A 26,916-nucleotide genomic window follows, 5' to 3' on the forward strand; every position below is an offset into this window, starting at 1 on the left:
CATTGGAACCGGTTCTAGGGGAGGTGGGACCAGTACAAACTGGATGGTTTGCACCTGGGCGGGACCGGGACCGATGTCCTAGGGGGGTGTTTGCTAGTGCTGTTGGGGAGGGTTTAAACTAAAATGGCAGGGGGTTGGGAACCTGTGCAGGGAGACAGAGGAAAGGGAAGCAAGGATAGAAACAAAAGACAGGAAGGAGAAAAGCAAAAGTGGAAGGCAGAGAAATCAAGGGTGTAAATCAAACAGGGCCACAGTAAATAATAATTCTAAAAGAACTAAGAGTGTTAAATCAAGCCTGAAGGCTTTGTGTCTTAATGCGAGGAGCATTCGTAATAAGGTGGATGAATTAGCTGCACAAATGGATGTAAACGGATATGATAGACTTGGGATTACGGAGACATGGCTCCAGGGTGACCAAGACTGGGAATTCAACATCCAGGGGTATTCAATATTCAGGAAGGACAGGCGAAAAGGAAGTGGGGTAGCATTGCTGGTTAAAGAGGAGAATAACACAATAGTAAGGAAGGATATTAGCTCTGATGATGTGGAATCTGTATGGGCAGAGCTGAGAAATACCATGGGGCAGAAAATGTTGGTGGGAGTTGTATACAGACCCCCAAACAGTAATGCTGAGGTTGGGGATGGCATTAAACGGGAAATTAGAGACGCGTGCAGTAAGGGCATAGCAGTTATCATGGGTGACTTTAATCTACATATAGATTGGGCTAACCAATTTAGTAACAATACTGTGGAGGAGGAATTCCTAGAGTGTATACGGGATGGTTTCCTGGACCAATATGTCGAGGAACCAACTAGAGATCAGGCCATCTTAGACTGGGTTTTATGTCATGAGAAAGGATTAATTAGCAATGTTGTTGTGCGAGGCCCCTTGGGGAGGAGCGATCATAATATGATAGAATTTTTCATTAAGATGGAGAGTGAAGTAGTTGACTCAGAGACTAGGGTCCTGAATTTAAATAAAGAAAACTGCGATGGTATGAGGCACGAGTTGGCTAGGATGGATTGGGGAACATTACTTAAAGGGTTGATGGTGGATAAGCAATGGCAAACATTTAAAGATCGCATGGATGAACTACAGAATTTGTTCATCCCTGTTTGACATAAAAATAAAACAAAAAAAGGTGATTCAAATGTGGCTAACAAAGGAAATTAGGGATAGCATAAGATCCAAGGAGAGGACATATAATTTGGCCAGAAGAAGCAGCAAACCTGAGGATTGGGAGCAGTTTAGGATTTGGCAAAGGAGGACAAAGGGATTAATTAAGAGGGGGAAAATAGAGTATGAGAGTAAGCTAGCAGGGAACATAAAAACTGACTGTAAAAGCTTCTATAGATATGTGAAGAAAAAAAGATTGGTGAAGTCAAGCGTAGGTCCCTTGGAGTCAGAATCAGGGGAATTTATAATGGGGAACAAAGAAATGGCAGACCAATTAAATACATACTTTGGTTCTGTCTTCACAAAGGAGGACACAAATAACCTCCCAGAGATGTCGGGGAACATAAGGTCTAATGAGAGGGAGGAATTGAATGAAATCAGTATTTGTAGGGAAATGGTGTTAGGGAAATTGACGGGATTGAAGGCCAATAAATCCCCAGGGCCTGATAATCTACATCCTAGGGTACTTAAGGAAGTGGCCCTAGAAATAGTAGATGCATTGCTGGTCATCTTCCAAAATTCTATAGACTCTGGAACAGTTCCCATGAATTGGAGGATAGCTAATGTTGCCCCACTATTTAAAAAAGGTGGTAGAGAGAAAACGGGGAATTATAGACCAGTAAGCCTGACCTCGGTAGTGGGGAAAATGCTAGAATCCATTATAAAAGATGTAATAGCAGAGCACTTGGAAAACAGTGACAGGATTGGACAAAGTCAACATGGATTTACAAAAGGTAAATCATGCTTGACTAACCTACTGGAATTTTTGGAGGATGTAACTGGTAGAATAGATAAGGGAGAACCAGTGGATGTGCTGTATTTGGACTTTCAGAAGGCTTTCGATAAGGTCCCGCATAAGAGATTAGCGTGTAAAGTTAAGCACATGGGATTGGGGATCAGATACTGACTTGGATAGAGAACTGGTTGGCAGACAGGAAGCAAAGAGTTGGAATAAACGGGTGTTTTTCCGAGTGGCAGGCAGTAACTAGTGGGGTACCGCAGGTATCGGTGCTAGGACCCCAGCTATTCACAATATATATTAATGATCTAGACGAGGGAACTAGATGTAATATCTCCAAGTTTGCAGATGACACAAAGCTGGGTGGGCGTGTGTGCTGTGAGGAGGATGCCGAGAAATTCCAGTATGATTTGGACAGGTTGGGTGATTGGGCAGATGCAGTATAATGTGGACAAATGCGAGGTTATCCACTTCGGTGGCAAAAACAGGAAGAGAGATTGTTATCTGTACAGCAATAGATTGGGAGAAGGGGAAGTGCAACGAGACCTGGGTGTCCTTGTGCACCAGTTGCTGAAAGTAAGCATGCAGGTGCAGCAGGCGGTTAAGAAGGCAAATGGTATGTTGGCCTTCGTAGCGAGAGGGTTTGAGTACAGGAACAAGGATGTCTTGCTGCATTTGTACAGGGCCTTGGTGAGACCACATCTTGAGTATTGTGTGCGGTTTTGGTCGCCTTATCTGAGGAAGGATGTTCTTGCCATGGAAGGAGTGCAGCGAAGATTCACCAGGCTGATACCTGGGATGGCAGGAATGACTTATGAGGAGAAATTGGGTCGATTGGGCTTGTACTCGCTGGAGTTTAGAAGAATGAGAGGGGATCTCATCGAAACTTATAAAATTCTAACAGGACTAGACAGACTAGATGCTGGAAGGATGTTCCCGGTGGTTGGGGAGTCCAGAGCCAGGGGTCACAGTCTAAGGATAAGGGGTAAGCCATTTAGGACAGAGATGAGGAGGAATTTCTTCACCCAGAGATTGGTGAACCTGTGGAATTCTCTACCACAGAAGGCAGTTGAGGCCAATTCATTAAGTATATTCAAGAAAGAGTTGGATATATTTCTTAAGGCTAAAGGGATCAAGGGATATGGGGAGAAGGCAGGAACAGGGTACTGAATTTGGATGATCAGCCATGATCTCATTGAATGGCGGAGCAGGCTCGAGGGGCCAAATGGCCTACTCCTGCTCCTATCTTCTATGTTTCTATGTACACAGATCACTAAAATGTAGTGGCCGGATACAAAAATAATCATAAAGGCTAATGGAATGTTAGCCTTTATAACTAGAGGGTCAGAATATAAAGAGAAGGAAGTTTCGCTACAGCTGTACAATACCCTGGTTAGACCACATCTGGAGCACTGTGTACAGTTCTGGGCACCACACCTTACAAAGGATATATTAGCCTTGGCAGGAGGGCAGCACAGATTCATCAGAGTGTTACCAGGGCTCCAAGGGTTAGATTATGAGAACAGATTACATAAACTAGGCTCATATTCCCTGGTTGAAGGGTGATTTGATTGCAGTTTTTAGGATTTTGAAAGGAATTGATAGGTTAGATAGAGAGAAACCTTTTCCACTGGTGGTGGAGTCTGGGACAAGGGGCCATAACCTTGAAATCAGAGCCCGGCCATTCAGGAGAGAGATTAGGAAACACTTCTTCACACACAGGGTGGTAGAAGTGTCGAACTCCCTCCCACAAAAAGCATTAGACGCTGGCTGAATTAATAATTTTAAATCCGAGATCGCTAGATTTTTACTAGACAAGGGTACAAAAGGATATGGAGCCAAGGCAGGTGGACGGAGTTAGGTCACAGATCAGCCACGATCTAATTGAATGGCGGAACAGGCTCGAGGGGCTGAATGGCCTCCTCCTGTTCCTATATTTCGAGGAGCGAGTCACTGGCCAGTTATAGAGTGATGAATAAATTAATATTCTTCATCATAACAACATGTTGGATAAGATGAGCCTGCTTTCTCTCAATCAGACTACAGTATTGAAAGATCTTGGATGACCAGCATGGTTGTATATTGCATCCTGTTGGTTAAGGGTTTCTTAGTTTACTGATATCTGGAAAATAGAAGAGACATGGTTGAGGGAGGGTCAGGACTGGCAGCTCAATATTCCGGGGTATAGAATCTTCAGGCGAGACAGAGGGGGGTATAAAAGGGGAGGGGGTGTTGCAATATTAATTAAGGAGTCAATTACTGCTGTAAGGAGAGATGATATATTAGCGGGTTCCTCTAATGAGGCCATATGGGTAGAACTTAAAAACAAAAAGGGGGCAAGCACTTTGCTGGGAGTGTACTATAGGCCCCCAAACAATCAGGGGGAGATAGAGGAACAGATATGTAGGCAAATCTCAGAGAAGTGCGAAAATAATAGGGTAATAATAGTGGGGGATTTCAACTTCCCCAATATTAATTGGGATAGTCAGAGTGTGAAAGGCTTAGAGGGTGCAGAATTCTTAGTGCATCCAGGAGAGCTTTTTGAGCCAACATGTAGAAAGTCCTACAAGAGAGGGGGCGGTACTGGACCTAATTCTAGGGAATGTAGCCGGGCAAGTGGTGGAAGTGTCAGTAGGAGAGCATTTTGGCGACAGTGACCATAATTCAGTGAGATTTAAGGTGGTCATGGAAAAAGACAAAGACGGCCCGGAAATAAGGGTTCTAAATTGGGGGAAGGCCGATTTTAATATGATAAGGCAGGATCTGGCCAAAGTGGACTGGGAGCAGTTACTCATAGGAAAATCCACATCAAAGCAGTGGGAGACTTTCAGAAGGGAAATAGAGAGAGTACAGCGCCAACATGTTCCCGTAAAGGTCAAGGGTGGGACCAACAAGCAAAGGGAACCATGGATGACAAGGGATATACAAAAATGCATTAGGAAAAAAAGGGGGGCTTTTGGCAGTTACAGAAGACTAAAGACGGAAGAAGCCCTAGGGGAGTATAAAAAGTACAGGGGCATACTTAAAAAAGAAATTAGGAGAGCGAGGAGGGGCCATGAAATAACACTGGCAAGCAAAATAAAGGAAAATCCTAAGATGTTTTATAAGTATATTAAGGGCAAGAGGATAACCAGGGAAAGGGTAGGGCCTATTAGGGACCAAAGTGGCAATCTGTGTGTAGAGCCAGATGATGTAGGCGGGGTTTTAAATGAATTTTTTGCATCTGTGTTCACTATGGAGAAAGACGATGTAGACATAGAAATCGGGCAAGGGGACTGTGATATACTTGAACATATTAGCGTCGAGAGGGAGGAGGTACTAGCGGTTTTAGCAGGCCAAAAAGTGGATAAATCCCCAGGCCCGGACGAGATGTATCCCAGGCTGCTGTGTGAGGCAAAGGAGGAGATTGCAGGGGCTCTGACACAAATTTTCAGAACCTCTCTGGCCTCAGGGGATGTACCAGAGGACTGGAGGTCAGCTAACGTAGTAACATTATTCAAGAAGGGTAGCAGGGATAAACCAGGGAATTACAGGCCAGTGAGCCTAACATCTGTGGTAGGGAAATTATTGGAAAAAATTCTGAGGGACAAAATTAGTCTCCACTTGGAGAGGCAAGGATTAATCGGGGATAGTCAGCATGGCTTTGTCAAGGGTAAATCATGTCTGACCAATCTGATTGAATTTTTCGAGGGGGTGACTAGGTGTGTGGATGAGGGAAATGCTGTGGATGTGGTATACATGGACTTCAGTAAGGCTTTTGACAAAGTCCCGCATAGGAGACTGGTCAAGAAGGTAAGAGCCCATGGGATCCAGGGTGCCTTGGCACGTTGGATCCTAAACTGGCTGAGTGGCAGGAGGCAGAGGGTGATGGTCGAAGGTTGCTTTTGTGACTGGAAGCCTGTGTCCAGTGGGGTACCTCAGGGATCGGTGCTGGATCCCTTGCTGTTTGTGATCTACATAAATAATTTGGATGAGAATGTAAAAGGTATGATCAGTAAGTTCGCAGATGACATGAAAATTGGTGGGGTGGTAAATTGCGAGGAGGAAAGCCTCAGGCTACAGGACGATATAAACGAGTTGGTCAGATGGGCGGAAAAGTGGCAAATGGAATTTAACCCTGAAAAGTGCGAGGTGATGCATTTTGGATGGACAAATAAGGCAAGGGAATACACAATGAGTGGTAGGACCCTAGGAAGTACAGAGGGTCAGAGGGACCTTGGTGTACATGTACATAGATCCCTGAAGGCAGCGGAACAGATAGATAAGGTGGTTAAAAAGGCATATGGGATACTTGCCTTCATTAGCCGAGGCATAGAATATAAGAGCAGGGAGGTTATGATGGAGCTGTACAAAACGCTGGTAAGGCCACAGCTGGAGTACTGTGTGCAGTTCTGGTCGCCTCACTATAGGAAGGATGTGATTGCTTTGGAGAGGGTGCAGAGAAGATTCACCAGGATGTTACCTGGGATGGAGCGCCTCAGCTATGAAGAAAGACTAAACAGGCTGGGGTTGTTTTCCTTGGAGCAAAGAAGGCTGAGGGGGGACCTGATTGAGGTGTACAAAATGATGAGGGGCATAGATAGGGTAGATAAAGAGGAACTTTTCCCCTTAGTAGGGGGGTCAATAACAAGGGGGCATAGATTCAAGGTAAGGGGCAGGAGGTTTGGAGGGGATTTGAGGAGGAACTTTTTCACCCAGAGGGTGGTTGGAGTCTGGAACTCACTGCCTGAAAGGGTGGTAGAGGCAGGAACCCTCACAACATTCAAGAAGCATTTGGATGAGCACTTGAAATGCCATTGCATACAAGGCTATGGACCAAATGCTGGAAAATGGGATTAGATTGGACAGGGCTTGATGGACGGCGCAGACACGATGGGCCGAAGGGCCTCTTTCTGTGCTGTATAACTCTATGACTGCAATCCTCCAGTTTACTTTGGTTGGTGTCATCCAGTACTGCTGTTTTGTTGATTACTTTTGGTTTGTTTAATTCTGTATTGACCTGTCCTGTTTGATAGCCAGAGTGTTCAGTCTAGGCTGACTAGTCCACATTATGTGGCACATCATCTCAGAATTGTTTCTGTTTAACTTCACAGGGAAGAGGACCAAAATGTGATTGTGGAGCTGGATGTGGGCTCTGACGGTAACAGCAATGATGCGGAGATTCGAGAGGTGGTGTACTCGGTTGTACGGAGTGGATCGATCGGTCCTTATGAAACCTCAGTTGAAGGCTTCTCATTCCGGCACCTGGGCGAAGGTATTTGACATTTGTTTGTAGGTTAGTTGATGTGGACAGTCAAGAAAACATGCACTGACGTCGAACTAAAAATCTGGATGTTCAATTAAGATTAAGGAAAAATCAATTCTGATACTTGAACCAGTGCAGACCTCACCCAGATAGATTCTGGACCTGTACCAGAATATAAAGATTCCAGACTGCAGCACTGAATTGGAACTCCAGTTGTCACAGTTCACACTATTCAGGGCTGTCGATTTTGACTTTTTTCTCTGTGTCGGTGTAGCAGGGATGTTGGTAGATTTGTTCACAAAGTACAGTGCTGAGTATCCCATAAATGTGCAACTTCAGGAATATTACAGACAGTTGGAGAGCTTTTTTTCTGGGCTCTCATTTTCCTCTATTGCATTTTTTTTTAATGTTTTGTTTTTTACGTTGAGCAAAATGTGGGGTGTCCATCACTAGGGCATCAATCGTTTTATCTCTTTTAATGCCAGCATTGTTGATTAATGAGCCCGGCACACCACAGACAGATCACAGAAATCACAGAAACCCCACAGTGCAGATAGAGGCCATTTCGGCCCATCGAGCCTGCACCGACGCATATCCCACCCGATCACCGTAACCCCTACATCAACACATATCCCACCCTATCCCCGTAACCCCACGTATTTAATCCCCCTAACACTAAGGGTCAATTTATCATAGCCAATCAACCTAACCCGCACATCTTTGGACTGTGGGAGGAAACCGGAGCACCCGGAGGAAACCCACGCAACCACGGGGAGAATGTGCAAACTCCACACAGACAGTCACCCGAGGCCGGATTCGAACCCGGGTCCCTGGCGCTGTGAGGCAACAGTGCTAACCACTATGCCACCTCCTCCTGCTCCAGGAAGGTACCTTCACCACAAGATCGCCCAACACTGCAACAATGTGAATCTTGTTTGCTTCACTGCCCAATATTCATGGCACTTCTGAGATGCTAGTTTGTTCGGGATTGTAGGGAGTTGTGTGCTTGAGGCCGTAGTAACTAAGCCAGCAGTGAGAACAGATGAAACTGCATTTCTATAGCACCTTTCATGACCTCAGGATGTCCCAAAACCCTTTTTGACAGCAAGCTCCCACAAACAGCAATGTGATGATGATCAGATAATCTGTTTTAGTGATGTTGATTGAGGGATAAATATTGGCCGCAGGACACCAGGGAGAACTCCCCTGCTCTTCTTCGAAATAGTGCCATAGGATCTTTTACGTCGGCCCGAGAGGGGAGCCAGGGCCCTCGTTTCACGTCAATTCTGAAAGGCAGCACTGCACTGGAGTGTTAGCACAAAAAATGACTTTGCATTACTAGGCTGTAAAACCAATGTGACTCCTTAACCTGCAGAATAGGGCTTTGAATTGGACATTGAATTCTTTGAGCAGCCTCCTAATATTTGACCATTCCACCTTCAAGATTCTTTTTGGTGCCAAATTAGATGTAACTTTCTATTGGAAAATACATTAAAATTGCCCCACCCAAATTCCATCACAAATGGGTAAGCTTTAAAAGAATTTGCAAAAGTTCAAAGTCATTCAAAACAAACTGAAATGCTGTCTATGAAAAGCTGGAGCCTCGGCAAACATCTCCTCCTTCCTGAGCTTGACACACACCACGCCCGCTATTCTGCGAGCTTGCTTTCGATTGATTTTCCAGCCCTGGTGGGAACAAAGTGCCGTACACTTGAGTTGTGCGCCGACTCTTTGTTTCATTCAATGCTCCCTCCGCCAGCTTAGTTGGAAATATAAGAACCAACATTTGTGGGCTGGCTGACTGCGAGCTCTTGGTAATAAATGGAGTGACTGTGCTCGTGACAGTTACATCTTTGGTATGAAATGCTCTGTTGCTGTTGATTGCTGTTCTGGGATTGAATATTTTCCAGCCCAGCAGCTGCAGTCTATAACATTAACAAATGGAGCCGATTCTTTATTTCCTATTCTGGCTAAATTAAGTCATTTTCAATCTGGATACAGTGGCTTACTCCGTCTGTGCTGTGCTTGTGAAGTATTAAAAAAATTTCACAGACTTTTACATTGTGACTTGTGATATATACATTAATTGGGCACCGCGGGGAGGCCTGACCTGCAGGAGCACTTTGCTGCAGGCTGCACTGTGGGCACAAACCAATGCCCTACCAAGCCAAGGCCCAGTTTTACATACAGCACAGTGATCATCTTCGAATGATAGAATCAGACAGCCCAGGAGGAGGCCATTCGGCCCATCCTGCCTGTGCTGGCTCCTTGCTCGAGCTCTCCAATTAGTCCCACTCCCTGCTCGTTCCCCATTGCCCTGCAAAATTTTCCGTTTCAAGTATTTATCCATTTCCCTTTTGAAAGTTACGATTGAATCTGCTTCCTTTCAGGCAGCGCATTCCAAATCATAACTGTGTTTTAAAAAAAAACCTTCTCATCTCCCCCTCTGGTTCTTTTGCCAATTACCTGAAATCTGTGTCCTCTGGTTACCGACCCTCCTACCAGTGGAAACAGTTTCTCCCTATTTACTCGATCCAAACCCCTCCTCATTAACTATCTTGAGGTGTCCTAACGCTCTACAAGTCTAGTGAGGGGCCAAACCAAAACCACTTTGCACCGACACTAAACAAGTGTGTAAATCGGGTGCGAAGGCCTGAACTGACTCGGCAATAAAGGGAGACACCTGCCTCAAAGGAGCCTTGGTCAGCTTTGCTCTGGTCACGCCCTGACACCAGATTCAGGCGGTATTTGCATATATGTGCAACGTATGATGAATGCCGTGATCTGACTTGTATTACCAGTGTCCCAGTTAACCAGTGTCCCAGTTAACCAGCGCCCATTCTGCTAACGCTGGTTTGCTGTTTGGCCTCACTGGTGAAGTCGTTGAAGTTTTTTTTGATTGGTAGCTGTGGTGTAGAATTAAAATGTCCGCCGCCCAGTGAAGCACTCGCTCTTTCGCTCTGAAGCCCATGCTGTCTGTCGCTGACCAGCGCGTAATAACAGATGCTGTTTGGTGTCAGAAATAGGGGTAACTCATTGACTCTTCCAGCACGCTTTATAAGGGGATGCGAAAGAAAAGGAGGAATGTTTCAAGCGTTGGGAGTATCCTCATTTAAAGTGAACAATTTCAGTGCCAAACCCTGGAAATGCAGCCAAAACCCAAATTCTGGAGCCTCTTCTACAAAATGTGCCTTTCCCAGCAAAACCAAAAATGGCAAGCAAGCAATTGGGAAAGCTTTGGATGAATGTGGGCTGACCATGAGATTGCATTGTGTCTCCTGAAGCAGCTAAGAGCTGTCTGAACCACCGTACTACCAATATTGGCAGGAGCAGAGAAAATATTTGACGGTTAAGATGAAATTGAGACAGACGATGATGATCTTGTCCAGCTGGAGCATCTCAGTTAGGGAAAACAATGAAAACTGCAAACACTGTTTTCAACAATTGCGATCCAGGTTCTGATGAAACACTAGTTGTATGTAGTGAGCCTCTGCATTTTTATTATTCATTAATGGGATGTGGGCGTCGCTGGCAAGGCCGGCATTTATTGCCCATCCCTAATTGCCCTTGAGAAGGTGGTGGTGAGCTGCTTTCTTGAACCGCTGCAGTCCGTGTGGTGAAGGTGCTCCCACAGTGCTGTTAGGGAGGGAGTTCCAGGATTTTGACCCAGCGACGATGAAGGAACGGCCGATATATTTCCAAGTCAGGATGATGTGTGACTTGGAGGGGAACTTGGAGGTGGTGGTGTTCCCATGCGCCTGCTGCCCTTGTCTTTCTAGGTGGTGGAGGTCGCGGGTTTGGGAGGTGCTGCCGAAGAAGCCTTGGCGAGTTGCTGCAGTGCATCTTGTCGATGGTTGGTTTGTCTAACGATGGATCTTTAGAGGAAAGCTTGATCAAAGTCAGATTACTTACTGACACAGAGAACAATGGCACTAGGAAGAAACTGGTACAGGAACCAAAACTGACATTGAAAACTTGCACCAACGTGTGGAAAGTTAATGAATCATCAGCAAACCAACTGAGAGAAGTAAATACTTGAAGAAATGCAGTATTCAGTGAGGCAGAGGGAGATTGTGACCCCAGATATGAAGCCCAGGAAGTTTTTTTTTAAGTTTATGAAGTAGACTGTACAAACCATGGAGAACATCTCCTCAGAAATCAACCTTACCCATCGGGGACTGGAGGTGTAGTAGGTGCGGAGACCCCAACCACTTTATAACAAGTCCAGAAATCGGAACAAGGGCAAGTGGCAGCTACTGGTTGCTCAGGTGAAGGTTACCGTCTCCCGACTGAAGTTGTTGGATCTATAGAAGTCCAATATTTCAACAAATTTTAAGCAAGATTTTAGTGTCCGCTTTGTGCATTAACAGCTAGCCTGTGATGTCAGTCGGTGTGCCCCACCAAACCCCGCAGCATTTTGAGCACCTCTGTTAAATCTCCCCTGAACCTTCCCTGCTCTGAGATCAATTTCAGTTTCTCCAGTCTCTCCACATAACTGAAGTCCCCCATCCCTGGTATCATTCTGATAAATAAAGAACTTACATTTATATCGTACCTTACAATATCCTGAGGATGCCGCAGAGCAGTTTACACCCATTACCTTTGAAGTTTTCACGCAGCAACGTCCCGGGATCAGCAGAGCAATGAATGAGCAGCGAACCTGTTGTGTGAGCTGTTGGTTGGGGTCAGGGAGAGGAGGGGGGGGGTCGGTCTGGACACCAGGGGAACTTGCTGTTTTTCTTTGAATAGTGCCGTGGGTTCTTTCATATCCAGGTGAGCATGCAGACAGGGCCCCGCTTTAATGTCTCACCTAAAGATGGCACCTGCAACAATGTGGCATGCCCTCAGTATTGCACTGAGATTCCCTGAAACAATGCGCTCACCTAAACCATATAGCATTGAGTCAGCAACCTTCAGACTGAGGTAAGATCGCTGCCTGCTTCCCCAAACTGACGGGTATCTGCGGCCGCTGATGTTTCTTGACTGGTGTGTTATAATAAATGCTGCAAGTTAGTTTGTTTCAGTGGGTTTTATTCCGCCCTTGTTTTTAGATGCGGTCCCTCTCCCTCGCCAGTGTGGTACTGATGAATTTACCTGTGGGTCGGGCGAGTGTGTCCCTTTCGATTATCGCTGTGACTTGAGGGCCGATTGCAGCGACATGTCTGACGAAGACAACTGTGGTAAGAGTTCATTGAGTGCTCATGTGGAGGAGTTTGGAATTTATCGCACGGCTGCTGCTTCCTCTGAGGATTGCGGGGATGGTTTGCCATGATGGGCCATCAGTGCCCACCACAACAGTAACTGGATTTGTGTATTGTGGCATGTCTTCCCTGCGGCAGTCCTGTCCCTATGGCCAAGGCCAACCAAAGGCCTTTATCGTTAACTCCAAATTCCACTCATGTTGGACACGGAGTGAGAGGCGGGGAGAATGCTCGGCAATGGCCTTCAGTCACATTAACACACACAATGCTGGACAGGGAAAGGCCCTCTGGCCCGTCCAGCCTGTCGCAAGATGGGAGGAAGAGCTGAATGAAGTGCGAGTGCATGGCATGCGAGCCAGTTAATAAAGATTGTTCCCATCAAGTTAGTGAAACAAAGTAGAGAAACTTTTATCACATCTGAACTTTTTATGTGTTACCCTTTTTACACTGGGTACGGTGGTGTACTGGACCAGCAACCCAGACATTGGGTCTTCAGCACACATCTCTCTTGTCCCCCAAGCTTACTTCGATTCTACAGTCCACAGTGCCCACTGGGATTTGGTTGGATTTAAGTTTAATTTTTTGTTTAAAATATTTGAAGTATTCTTGTGCCAACTAGCCAATGCCATCTTGAATATCATCCTGATTGGTTAAGCTCTGGGTGGTCGCTCATTGGTGCCACCCGACTGCTCACACACAGACGTACTTGGACATTATGGTTAAGCAGTCTGAGATATAGGGAGGACTTGCAGTAGACTTGAGAGACAAGTGATCTGTACCCATCGACAGGAGAGTTGCTTCAGTGTTCCAACTTTCCACACCTGCTTCTGCTCGTCTCTAAAGCCTACGAGCAGCCGGTTGCTGAGGGAGGGGGATGTGCCAAATTTTGGGGCCTAGTACATTTTTACAACTTGAGCACTCGCCCACCCCCCATTTCTCCTTTTAAAAGACAAGAGATAACCTAAAGACTTGGACAGCTTTATGACCATTACCCTATGCTCTTTCACAATTGCCAGTAGACTCTGGGTGAGTTAATGGGGTGTAAATCCGTCCTGGGTGATAGCGAATCGGCTGCCTGGGTCACACCTCGCCCCATTAAAGTCAATGGCAAAGAAACTGGGTGTAAAATGGGCGGCCGATTTGCGATCATCCGTTTTGCGTTACCGCTCCAGATGAACTTATAACCCGATATTTTACACGTGTGAAACTATCGGTCGTGTCCAAGGGGAAAGTATTAAGATTGAATCGTCGGAGAGTAACATTTTTAATGACTTTCCTGGTCTTTGAAGAAAAGCTTTAGCCATGATGGATTCTCTGCGGCTTCTCACATCTGCATTTCACTTTTTCAAAACTCTCAGAAGATGTAATTGAAACAGTTTCCAGTGCTCCAACCGTTCGGCCGGAAACACCAGCTCCCGACACAACGCCTGCATTTGTCACACCCAGACCAGAGAGACGGACCCCAAGACCCCTGGTTACTGCAGCACCCATTCCTACCATTGCTGACGTCCTAAGGCCCTGTCCAATAGATGAAGCTGTATGCCAGAATGGGCAGTGTATCCCCAGGGACTATCTGTGCGACGGGGAGAGAGATTGCACTGACGGAAGCGATGAGCTGGACTGTGGTAAGTACCTGAAGTAGAATATCTTGAGCATGATTTTCTTTAGGCTGTGTCCTTGTAAGAACATTTGTCATTTTTCTAGTTATTTTTGTAGCTGTTTTTCAAACTAAGAAGGGAACAACAAATTGCTTTTGGATGCGGTTATTAAATGTTGCAATCTACTGGCAAATAAGCAGCTATGTGGAAATCACCATTTGCTGTGGTGCTCCCAGGCTGAAGAGCAGAAGATTGGCCATGATTCTCAGTGCTAATTTGTAACCTCTGACCCCTGCTGGAAAGTGTGCCAATATAGCTTTCACAGTTACAATGAGCCATTCTTGGAAGTTTTCATGTGCACATATTGGGGAAGGGCCAGGGTCAGGCTATGCTGTGATGGGCGAATACCCCAATGAAATTACTGTCCAGGCTCATGGATTCGGTGGTGTCGAAAGGCAAGGCTGCTGCTGCTGTTGTGGGACTGAACTTTAGCATGAATTGCTGTCTTCAAAGTAATTGCAGTCTTGAGCATCCCCGATTTTCATCGCTCCACCATTGGTGGCCGTGCCTTCAGCTGCCAGGGCCCTAGGCTCTGGAATTCCCTCCCTAAACCTCTCCACCTCGCTACATCTCTCTCCTCCTTTAAGGCGCTCCTTAAAACCTACCTCTTTGACCAAGCTTTTGGTCACCTGCCCGAATATCTCCTTAAGTGGCTCGGTGTCAAATTTTGTTTTATAATACTCCTGTGAAGCGCCTTGGGACGTTTTACTACGTTAAAGGTGCTACAGGAAATTTCGCGATATCTGGCACCAACGGGACCGAGCTACTGCCGATCTATCAAAACTTCCGGATAGACCAGCGTTAATGTTGAAGGATACGGAGGTTTTCATCTCCATATCTGACAACAAACACTGTTGCTTAGCAACAGCTTGTAAACACTCGGCCCGTTCCTTGGAAGCGCCTCTAAAGCTGTTGCTAAGCTACAGAGACGCTTTCCAGAGCCTGACTGTTTTATATTTAAAAAAAAAATGCTAGGAGAAGAAAAAAAACTTAACCAAAACGGCTGCTGATTTCTGCCGTTAGATCGAGGTTTCCGGACATACAACCTCCGGATAAACCAAAGTTTCCTGTATATAAATACAAGTTGTTGTTTAACAAGATGTTGATTAATCATTTCAGCTTCTGATTTAGTTCCACATCTCTTGAACCCCTCCATTCTTGTGATGCACTCCCAGCTGTAGTTCCTAAATATAGTCATTTCTTGATTAATCAGGAAAGACCCTCAGAAACTGAGTTTTTAAAAAAAGCTAAAGGTAATTTGAAATCTACCCGGCATCTAACTTCTTGGAGGCTTTGAATCAACACCTGGGACCTTGAGAGTCTGAGAAAAGATGCTGAAGGGCCGAGGATCTGGTGCTTGAAGGGGGGAGGGAGAAAGTACCCCTCCCCTGGAGGCCTTTCAAAAACAGCGTTTGAAGGATTTACACTTAAAAATTTGTTGAGGTACAGCCAGACCATTCTGTTTCTCCAGTCCTGAAAGAAGCTGCATTTATATGGCACCCCTCCCATCCTTAGGGTGTGAATGACTTGTGAAGTGTAGTCACTGCTGTCACACTGACAGACAATGGGGCAGCAGATTCCTTTCACATAATAAGATCCCACACGCACCAAGAGCAGACAGAGTGAGCAGTTCATCAGCTTTTGGTGATAATGGTTGAGGGGTAAATATTGGCCAGGACATTGGGAAATTCCTCTGATTAACTTTGAGACATGCAATGGGATCTGTTCTGTCTATCTAAACAGGTAGATGGGGTCTCGGTTTGATGTCTCATCTGATGGATGACACTAATTCAGGCTGGGGTGGGTACATGGCTGTGGGTGCCAGGAACACTCTGGTTCCTCATTCAAGTAAGTGCTTTCCATCCAAACTGGCACAGGAGTATCAGCAGGCTAGTCGACCATGAGGGACTTCACAGCCAGGTTTGATCCTCTCCTCTCACTCTCTCCACACACACAACTTTCCAGCAGGCCTCACTGGATAGAACGTAAGAATTAGGAGCAGGAGTCGGCCATTCGGCCCCTTGAGCCTGCTCCGCCATTCAACAAGATCATGGCTGAACTTTGACCTCAACTCCACTTTCAGACAGGAAAAGAAATAGTCTCCAGTTAATTTGTTTCCCTCTAGTCCAGGGATACTGATGCCGACTTTAGTGACGGCTAACCCGAGCTGTGATCCACTGTGTGTATCAGGGATTGAAGCTGGGATCGTCCTGCTCTGTCTGCACCACACCACAAAGCTCCATTTACCCACTGATCGATTGAGGGAGCCAAACTATTCTTCACATGTTTGTTTCCATAAATCTGTACAAGATCCTAAAGTTGGTATGTGTGTCGTGCACTCCTTATTTGGACATTGCCATTCTGTGACACACAGTCACGCCTACAGTTGAACACATCTGCCACTAGATGGAGCTTCCTAAGCCCCGGAAGCAGCAGATCCCCATAGCTACACCCACAGCATCACTCGTGCACTCGGGGAACGCTAGGTTGGCCCGGTTTTCAGGGGTCAAAGCAGGAGATCGAATTATATTGTGTCAGACAATGTTTGAAAAGCACGACTCAGGCATTGCTTTGGAATTTAAAGACTGGAATTCAGTTTTTCTTTGTCACTTTCTCGTTCCCCAGGAACGGCATCACCGTGCGAGCCCAATGAGTTCAAGTGTAGGAACGGCCGCTGTGCCCTGAAGCTGTGGCGCTGTGACGGCGACAACGATTGTGGAGACAGCTCCGATGAAGAATACTGTCGTAAGTCAGGGGACAGTAGTGATCGCCCATTTCTATCCCAGCCCCAGAAATGGATTGCATGTTGGTGTGCATTGTTAGCTGGTTTATTTAAAGCGAGCCTGAGCTCTTTGTACTCGGGCTGAGTTTGGATTGGGGGAAATGGGTTACTGTAATAAGATTCCAATTAAACAAAACGTAATTAACTGGAAGTGATTTGGGAATACTGCATTCGCAGAAATTTACGCTGGGCAAAGGCCTTTTTATTTCCAATCGCTGTTGATCTGGGGCCCGAATGTTACAGTTTACAGACAGATGGCAGTGTAGCGGATTCCCAGCAGATTTAGGAGGGTGCCCGTCATTTGAACGTATCGTTGAACCTGACTCCAGTACAAGTTCTGCTTGTGGGTCAGTGTTTCTGCTGATGTGGAACTAAGACTTCCAGCCCAATGAAGGGAGCGTTGGCTACTGTGAATGGCCTGCTCACTCCAATAGAGACGCATTCGGAGATTAGGGCTGGGATTTTTTGGTCAATATTATTTTAATGCATTGGAAAATCTGGGCAATGAATAAGAAAGGCTAGTTAATAAATGTTGAACCTTAGGACACAGAATGAAGAACCCCTGGATCTTGAAGGGATCTGTAGCAGGTGGCCGCTCATATATTAAACTCCAGTCTGCAATTAAACTGAGCTGGCAGGATTTATTCTTTTATTAAATGACATTTTCTGACTTGCCAAGTTAAAGCTGGCTCTCTCCAGATGAATGGATGATGATGGAGTGCCATGTAACTTCTTTAATCACCATGTTGCCCTGATTTTTTTGCTCTTGTTTATAATATTTATGTTTACCTCCGAGGGCAAGTTATAAACCATTCCCAGGCTGTATAGTGTGAGTTATGATCAAACTCCTTGCCAGCAAATGACTTGTAGCAAATGTGTGTTCTGCCGACTTCCAGCTACCAGAGGACCTGGAGATACGTGTGCTCCCGAGCAGTTTATCTGTGTTGCGAACCGACAGTGTATCCCCGCCAGTTACCAGTGTGATGAGGAGTCGGACTGTTCTGATCGCTCGGATGAATTTGGATGCAGTAAGTAACCGGCGCTGTCGTGTAAAGAAGCTGCGTCATCCTAACTAGTGCGCTTTATTGGCCATGTTTAAGCTCCGGGAAGTGAGTTTGATAGTGAAGCTTTGTGGAAAGGTCGCTGTAAGAGTTGTGTTTATATTACCTGTTTTGTTGGCATTCTTCATAGAAGGACAAATCTGCCAGGTTATGGGGAAAGAGCGGGGGAGTGGATAGCTCCTTCAAAGAGCTGGCACAGGCACGATGGGCCGAATGGCCGCTTTCTGTGCCCTTCTGCCACTGGAAACAATTGCTCCAACCGTTCATGATTTTGAACACCTCTATTAAATCTCCCCCAAACCTCCTGTGCTCTAAGCACAACAACCCTAACTTCTCCAGTCTCTCTAGGTAACTGAAGTCCTGCATCCCTGCTGCCATTCGAGTGAATCTCCTCTTGCACCCTCTCTAAGGCCTTGACATCCTTCCTAATTGGACACAATACTCTGGCTGGGGCCTAACCAGTGTTTCATTAAAAAAAAGTCATTCACTGAATGAGCCTCTGAGACATTTCAAATGCACTATCTAAATGCAAATTTTACTCTCAGTAAAATGGTTTCAATAATGTTTAAATCAGAGATTTTTCATTGGTATTCTGTTTTTTAAAAAAAGGACGTAATAATTCTTTGGGAGAAAGGTGGGACTGGCTGCTGAGTCCACTGGGAATCACAGACAGAAGAATCACAGAAACCCCACAGTGCAGATAGAGGCCATTTCGGCCCATCGCGCCTGCACCGACACATATCCCACCCGATCCCCGTAACCCCTGCACCAACACATATCCCACCCTATCCCCGTAACCCCACATATTTTAATCCCCCTAACACTAATGGTCAATTTATCATGGCCAATCAACCTAACCCGCACATCTTTGGACTGTTAGGGACTGAATTAGCTTTAGCTTTAGCTTGTCATGTTTTTCTCATTTTCTTGTCCCCACCCCTTCCATTCTTGGAGAACCATGAAGGACTTCTGCTTGTCACGGTGGCATAGTGGTTAGCACTGTTGCCTCACAGCGCCAGGGACCCGGGTTCGAATCCGGCCTCGGGTGACTGTCTGTGTGGAGTTTGCACATTCTCCCCGTGTTTGCGTGGGTTTCCTCCGGGTGCTCCGGTTTCCTCCCACAGTCCAAAGATGTGCGGGTTAGGTTGATTGGCTATGATAAATTGACCCTTCGTGTTAGGGGGATTAAATACGTGGGGTTACGGGGATAGGGTGGGATATGTGTTGGTGTAGGGGTTACGGGGATCGGGTGGGATATGTGTCGGTGCAGGCTCGATGGGCCGAAATGGCCTCTATCTGCACTGTGGGGTTTCTGTGATTCTGATTCTGTGATCACAGCAGCGTTTAGTCTGGGAACTCACTGGGGTAGGTTTTCTGGTCATGAGTCAGACGGTACATTATGGGCACCTGCCCAACCATTGGTGTGCTGACCTCACCTGATAATGTGAGCAAGGTCCCAGCCTGGTCAGTTGGAGCTTTCAAGGCTGAGATCGATGGACTTTGGACTTTTGTTTGGTAAGGCTATTGAGGGATATGAAGGAAAGAGGGGAAAATGGAATTAAGCTGCAGATCAGCCTTGATCTAATTGAATAGGCCCGAAGGGCTGAATGGTCTCCTGTTCCTATGACTTGTCTGTTGTGTTAAGTCTGTCTGTTATAGTGAGAATTACTACACAGACCACAAGAGTAAATTCAACAGGTCTTTACTGGTTGGAGGTCGGACTATACTGAATACAATATTATTACACTGTGCTTATATACCGGTGTGGTCACCACCAGTATTACGTATACAGCAGCCAAAGAAAGTAGTACCTTTCTTAAGGTGGACCAGGCTTAAGTTCTCTTAAGGTGGACCAGGTTACATACACCACAATCCTCCCTTTCTAGCTTAACAGTCATATCCCCAAATAAACATAACATATATACATATATAACTTCAGGTATAACAGTTCAAAGGTTCAGTCTCTCAGGAGACTTTCTGATTCGGCTTGGATAACGCCTTTCCGTGGTCTCTGATTCTTGTTGTTGAGGTGCCTCCTCTAGTTGGTTGCCAATGTATTGGGTGTCATCATCATCAAATACATTCTCGGCCGAGGTAGATGCTTCAGGTTCATGAACGTCTTCCACAGCTGTCTCTGTCACAACCATGGGTTCGACCCTTGCTCTCGACTCTACCAGTTGATCCGCATGACGCCTTATCACATTATGACCAATATCTACGGTGTACATCAGAGGTCCTTGTCTGGCCCGGATTGTTCCGGACTGCCATTTGTCATTTCCATAGCCCCTTGCCATCACTGGTTGTCCTACGTCGAAAGTTCGAGTGGTCTTGCTGTTAATATGCCGAAACTGTTTGTTTTCCACTTCCCTCCGCACATTTGGTTTTAACAAGTCCAACTTGGACCGCAACCTCCTGTTATAAAACATCATAGCAGGACTTTGGTTAGTCACGGCATGATCGGCGTTTCTATATGACATCAGGAACTTATCGACCTTGTGTTGCAGCGGAATCTGATCATCATTCATGGCCTTAATAGCCTTTTTGAATGTCTGGACAAATCTTTCAGCCAACCCGTTTGTCGCCGGATGATATGGGGCAGAGGTATAATGTTTAACTCCATTCTTCTTTAAGAATTGTTGGAATTCTTCCGATACAAACTGTGGTCCGTTGTCTGAACAGATCTGTTCTGGCAATCCGTTCCTTGCGAATATTGTTCTTAACACCGCAATTGTCTTTTCTGAAGTAGTGGTATTCATCTTGATGACTTCTGGCCATTTGGAATGTGCGTCCACCGCGATTAGGAACATGGAGTCCATGAATGGACCAGCAAAGTCAATGTGTACGCGTTGCCATGGGGCTGAAGGCCATTCCCATGGGTGTAGCGGTGCTATCGGAGGTGCATTTTGCACTTTTTGGCACCCAGCGCAGCTTTTCTTTAACTCCTCAATCTGTTGGTCAATACCCGGCCACCATACATAAGCCCTAGCAAGACTTTTCATTTTAACTCCCCCCAGATGACCTTCATGCAGTTTGTTTAAAACTCTTTCCCTTAACTTGGGAGGAATAATCACTCTTGTCCCGTACATCAAAGTACCATGGCAGACGGATAGCTGGTCTCGCCTTGCCGAGAATGCCGGTAACAGAGGATCACCCCGTGTTGGCCATCCTTTCACTGTCACCTCATAGACTCTGGACAGTGTCGGGTCGTTCCTGGTTTCTCTTTCAATACTTGCGTTGGTGACAGGTAAACACTCGATAATGGTCGAATGAAATAACTCAACAGGGTCAACTTCCGTCGTGTCTTCATCTTCAGGTAGTGGCAGGCACGACAGGCCATCAGCATTGCCATGCTGTTTCGTACCTTTGAATTCTATCTGATATTGATGTGCCCCCTAAGAAAAGAGACCATCTCTGGAGACGCTGTGCTGTCATCACCGAAACACCCTTCTTAGGGTTAAAAATGGACACCAACGGTTGATGGTCCGTCAGAAGTGTGAATTTTTGGCCCTGCAGGCAATGATTAAACTTCTTCACTCCCCATACAAAGCTAAGAGCCTCCCTATCGATCTGCGCATAGTTGCGCTCAGCGGAGGTCAATGATCTGGATGCAAACGCGACTGGCCTTTCCGTGCCATTTGGCAATTTATGTGAGAGTACTGCCCCAATACCGTATGGAGAAGCATCACAAGCCAACCGAATAGGCAGTGTCGGGTTGAAGTGAGCCAACACTTCCTCTGAGGTGATCAATTCTTTGCTTTTGCGAAATGCCTTCTTACAGTTTTTGCCCCAGTCCCATGGTACCCCTTTCTGTAAAAGAGCGTTCAACGGATGCAGCACCGTGGATAGATTTGGCAGAAATTTATGGTAGTAGTTAATTAATCCTAGAAACGACCTCAACTGAGAGACATTCTCCGGAGTGCGAGCCTTTACAACTGCCGCTATCTTGTCGGGAGACTTATGAAGCCCCTCCCGGTCAATGACATGACCACAGTACGAGATCCGCTTCTGGAAGAACTCACATTTCTGCCGATTTACCCTAAGTCCATACTCTTTCAGTCTGTTGAGCACCAGTTCCAAGTTAGCGAGATGCTGTTCATCACCATCACCTGTGATCAGAATGTCGTCCAGGTAACATTGTGTGCCTGGAATTCCCTGTAATACCTGCTCCATGGCCCTCTGCCAAATTGCTGGAGCCGATGCCACACCAAAAACCAGCCTATTGTACCGGTACAACCCTCGATGCGTGTTGATCGTGAGGTATTGGCGTGACTCTTCTTCAACCTCCATCTGCAAGTACGCCTGCGCCAGGTCTATCTTGGTGAAGTGTTTCCCGCCAGACAGTGAAGCGAAAATATCCTCAATCCGTGGAAGCGGATACTGCACCGTGTGAAGCACCGGATTAACGGTGATCTTGAAATCTCCACAGATGCGAACCTTCCCTGGATCTCCTGGCTTATTGTTCGCAGGACGCTTCATAACAGGAACAATGGGCGTAGCCCACTCACTCCAATCTACTTTAGACAGTACCCCTGAACGTTCTAGTGCTTCCAGCTCCGCTTCAACCGCAGGTCGTATTGCATAGGGTACCGGTCTGGCTTTAAAAAATTTTGGTTGTGCATGTTCATCAATCTTGATGTTTGCCGTAATTCCTCTGTGTTCCCAGTCCCGGCTGGAACACCTCTTTAGCCTCATCCAATATTCTGGACAATCGTTTAGGTTTGACAGCTGTTTCCCCGGAATCTACCGTTAGTGCTTTCAAGGAGTGCCAGTCCATATTCATTTTCCTAATCCACTCCCGTCCTAGTAGTGGTGGACCTCCTTCAGGTAGCACATATAAGTCCATTACTTGGCTTCCTTCGCCCTTGTGGACCACTTCTACCTCTATTTTTCCGATGGGGTACACTCTTTGCCCCGTGTACGTTTTCAATATAATCTCCGTATACTGTAAGGGAATATGTTGGAATAACCTTCTGTAATCTTTCTTACTCATGACCGTCAATGCCGTCCAATTCCATTTTTACTTGGACTCCTGCTATCTTAAGAGTGACCCAAATTGTCTGGAGGTCTGTATCCTTACCAACGTTGTGTATTCTTAAGCTATCCGGTTCATTACTGCTAGCGTCTGAATCTGACTTCTGTTCAGTCAAACTGTTCTTTGTCACCTTGTGTACCTTTGCATATTTTCCTTGCGGTGACTTTTTATTGCTGGTCTTCTTTCCTGACCAGCATACTTTAGCTATGTGGCCAAACCTGCCACACGTTCTGCATTCTTGGTTTTTAAACCAACACTGGTTCTGATCGTGCGTTGTCTTTCCACAACGATAATATTTGACAGAACTCAAACCCAATTTGTTTGTACCGAGTTCTGGTGGCCGTAGCTGCATTACTGCCGTGCCTCTCGCTGCGGCCTCGTGTGCTGCTGCCATAGTGACCGCCTTCTCGAGAGACAGCTCATTCTCCTCGAGCAGTCGCCTTTGTGTATCCTGCTTAAATAAACCACACACAAATCTATCTCGAAGTGCCTCTGTCAGTCCCGTTCCAAACTGACAATATTTTGCTAGCTTACGTAATTCCATCAAATATTCAGCATTGCTTTCATTTTGCCGCTGTCTTCTATCGTAAAATTTAAATCGTTCCGCTAGCATCAGCGGCGTGGGGCTAAGATGATTTTTTAGGACAGTAACAATCTGTTCAAACGTCTTATCCGCCGGTTCATCTGGTGATAACAGGTGTTTCAATTGCCCGTATGTCTTCGCACCCATTAAGTTTAGTAATGTTAGTGCTTTATCTGTCTCAGGAATTTTATTTGCCTTACAATAGTTTTGTATGCGTTCTACGTACATAGCCCAGTCTTCTATATCACTGTCGAAGGCATTAATGTTCCCATGTTTAGGCATCGTAGCAATTTATCGTATTTTTAATGTTATCTAAGATGGCGGCTTCCCGCTCTTGCCGTCGTCCTCCGCCCACAAAATGGCGGTTTTCCCGCGCTTGGCGGTCTTCACCCGTCCCCCGACGCTGTCTCCACTTCACCGCGGCTCTCGCGCCTTCAGTTTCCCCAGACGCTGCGCCTTTAGCCCGAATGCGGCCCTTATCTCCGGTCGCGATCGATGTCCCGCACTGCGCCTCTCGCTCGAAAGCGGCCCGGCCCTTATCTCTGGTCGCGATCGACCTCACCGCCCTTATTCCTCCGTCTTCCCAGCCCCGTCTGTACAGCCAACGCGGTTGACTTTCTGTCGCGTCGCTACCCGGCTTACCCACCACGAGGTAGTAGAAGAAGCTGACAGTCGCTGATGGAGGCTTCGAGGTCAGGATGTCTTCTGCACTCCGGTTGCTCGATGCCTGCCGCTCGACGTGTCTTCCCGTAGGTGATGAGGGTGGAAACCTCTCTTCGACGTCCTGTCTGTGGACGAAGTCGCCATGGAAATTACTGCAGCAGGGTAAGAATCGGACTCGTCGCCACTGTTAAGTCTGTGTGTTATAGTGAGAATTACTACACAGACCACAAGAGTAAATTCAACAGGTCTTTACTGGTTGGAGGTCGGACTATACTGAATACAATATTATTACACTGTGCTTATATACCGGTGTGGTCACCACCGGTATTACGTATACAGCAGCCAAAGAAAGTAGTACCTTTCTTAAGGTGGACCAGGCTTAAGTTCTCTTAAGGTGGAACAGGTTACATACACCACATGTTGGCACCCAGATTCTGAGATACCTGACCTCGGTTTCATTGTCTCCAGCTGCTTTGCAATTCCAAAATAAATATAACAAATTGGCTTCTTGATCAGTCGTTTAAAAACACTGTAGTTAGTTACAATAGACCATGGTTGGATTGTGTTTACCTTTCAGCCTTTTCCATTGCTTGTCTACGTGAAGGTACCAGACCCGAGAGCAGCCTGGTGACACTGGCGTTTCATCCCAACTCCTGACTTGCTTTAGGAGACCCTGGTGCCTGAGAAAGAGGACAAAACTTGTGATTTAAAAAATATATTTGTTCACGGCATGCGGGCAATGCTGGCTCGTTTGATTTTATTGCCCGAGAAGGTGGTGGTGGGACACCCTTTAGCAATTGTTTTACAATGGAGTGGCTCGCTAGGCCCCTTCAAAGGACATTACGAGGCAAACAAATAGTGTGCGCCTGGAGTTGCGTGTAGGCGGACCAGGTAGAGGTGGCAGCTCCTTTCCCTGAAGGATGTTAGTGAACCAGTTGTGTTTTGATGACCGTCCAGGAACTTTCATGGTCATTTTCTCTGCTTTATTTAATTGACTTTCACAATTTTTGGTAGTGGGATTTGAATGGCTAACGATAACCAGTACACTGCCATTACCTACAGCATCTTTCATAGCCTCAGGATGTCCCAAAGTACTTCACAGCCAATTCATTCATTCCTTTGAAGTGCAATGACTCTTGTTATGTGGGGAAAGATGGCAGCCAGTTTGCACACAGCAAGGACCCACAAAAACAATGAGATGAAGAACCATTTGATCTGTGTTTGAGGGATAAATGTTCTCGGGACATCGGGAGAGCAACTTGCTGTTCTTCAAATAGTGCCATGGGATACTTCAGCAAACAGACTGGACCTTGGTTTAATATCTCATCCAAAAGACAGCACCTCTGACAGTGCAGCACTCCCTCAGTACGGCACTGGAGTGGCAGCCTAGACTACCTGCTCAAGTCCTTGAGTTGAGACCGTGACATTCTGAGCCAAACTTCTGTTGCAGATGAAATATTTTGCTGAAAACCACGTCACTCATCCCCCCGTCTTTGAAGCTATATCATATGGACATCAATTTTTGTGTTATGGCTTGAAGCCATCCTGAGGGGGGATTGACCTGAAGGGGATTGACCGGGTAGATGCTGAGAGGTTGTTTCCCCCGGGCTGGAGTGTCTAGAACCAGGGGGGGCAATAGTCTCAGGATAAGGACGGTCGGCCATTTAAGAGACTGAGATGAGGAGGAATTTCTTCACTCAGAGGGGTTGTGAATCTTTGGGAATTCTCTGCCCCCAGGGGGCTGTGGATGCTGAGCCTTTGAGTATATTCAAGGCTGAGATCGATAGATTTTTGGACTCCAAGGGGATCAAGGGATATGGAGATCAGGCGGGAAAGTAGAGTTGAGGTCAATGATCAGCCGTGATCTTATTGAATGGCGGAGCAGGCTCGAGAGGCTGTATGGCCGACTCCTGCTCTTACTACTTATGTTCTTATGTTAATCTGTGAACAAGAAATTTCCAGAGAGATCTGCAGGGCAACCAATCACCATTCAACATTATTTCTTTACAGCTCCACCTCAGGTCATCACACCACCAGAAGAAACGGTAATGGTGAAGCGTGGCGCTACCCGTGACCCTCACTTGTGCGGCAGCAGGTTGTTTCCGACTCCAATCATTACCTGGAGATTGAACTGGGGTCATATCCCTGTTACCAGCAGGTAAATATTGCATGGCCCGTGGGTCAGCTCAATTGCAAACGTTTAGCTACGTGGCCGGTGTTGGCGATTGTAGCTGGCGTAGATTGAGCGCTTTGATGGACAGACGAAGAATGGCGGACAGGAAAAGACCTGTTGCTCCATCCAGCCGGTCCCACACAACTGCATCACAATATATACATTCCCCTCTCCCCCTCCCCCTGCCTCCCTCCCCCTGCCCCCCTCTCCCCCCTGCCCCCTCTCCCCCCTGCCCCCCTCTCCCCCTGCCCCCTCTCCCCCTGCCCCCTCTCCCCCTGCCCCCTCTCCCCCCTGCCCCCTCTCCCCCTGCCCCCTCTCCCCCTGCCCCCCCTCCCCCGCCCCCCCCTCCCCCTCCGCCTGCCCCCCCTCCCCCTCCGCCTGCCCCCCCTCCCCCTGCCTCCCCCTCTCCCCCCTGCCCCCCTCTCCCCCTGCCCCCTCTCCCCCTGCCCCCCTCTCCCCCTGCCCCCTCTCCCCCTGCCCCCCCCTCCCCCTGCCCCCCTCTCCCCCTGCCCCCCTCCCCCTCCGCCTGCCCCCCTCCCCCTGCCCCCCTCTCCCCCGCCCCCCCTCTCCCCCTGCCCCCTCTCCCCCCCGCCTCCTCCCTC

The 26,916-nt window shown here is 46.9% G+C and overlaps 1 protein-coding gene across 12 annotated transcripts in view; it reads left to right on the forward strand.

Moving 5' to 3' along the window:
- The window catches only part of hspg2 (heparan sulfate proteoglycan 2), a 647,132-nt gene that overhangs the window by 259,381 nt on the left and 360,835 nt on the right, over positions 1-26,916 (forward strand). For all 12 annotated transcript variants that reach the window (XM_085966756.1, XM_085966759.1, XM_085966758.1 and 9 more), the window contains 6 exons: positions 7,010-7,170; positions 12,213-12,341; positions 13,721-13,987; positions 16,646-16,765; positions 17,699-17,830; positions 26,152-26,299. In XM_085966756.1, coding sequence (XP_085822882.1) covers positions 7,010-7,170; positions 12,213-12,341; positions 13,721-13,987; positions 16,646-16,765; positions 17,699-17,830; positions 26,152-26,299 — 957 coding nt within the window. The remainder of the gene's footprint in view (positions 1-7,009; positions 7,171-12,212; positions 12,342-13,720; positions 13,988-16,645; positions 16,766-17,698; positions 17,831-26,151; positions 26,300-26,916) is intronic.

The sequence above is a fragment of the Somniosus microcephalus genome, chromosome 25, assembly GCF_052327205.1.
Source record: "Somniosus microcephalus isolate GS21.2 chromosome 25, FLI_Smic_1.0, whole genome shotgun sequence".
NCBI classification, from domain to species: domain Eukaryota; kingdom Metazoa; phylum Chordata; class Chondrichthyes; order Squaliformes; family Somniosidae; genus Somniosus; species Somniosus microcephalus.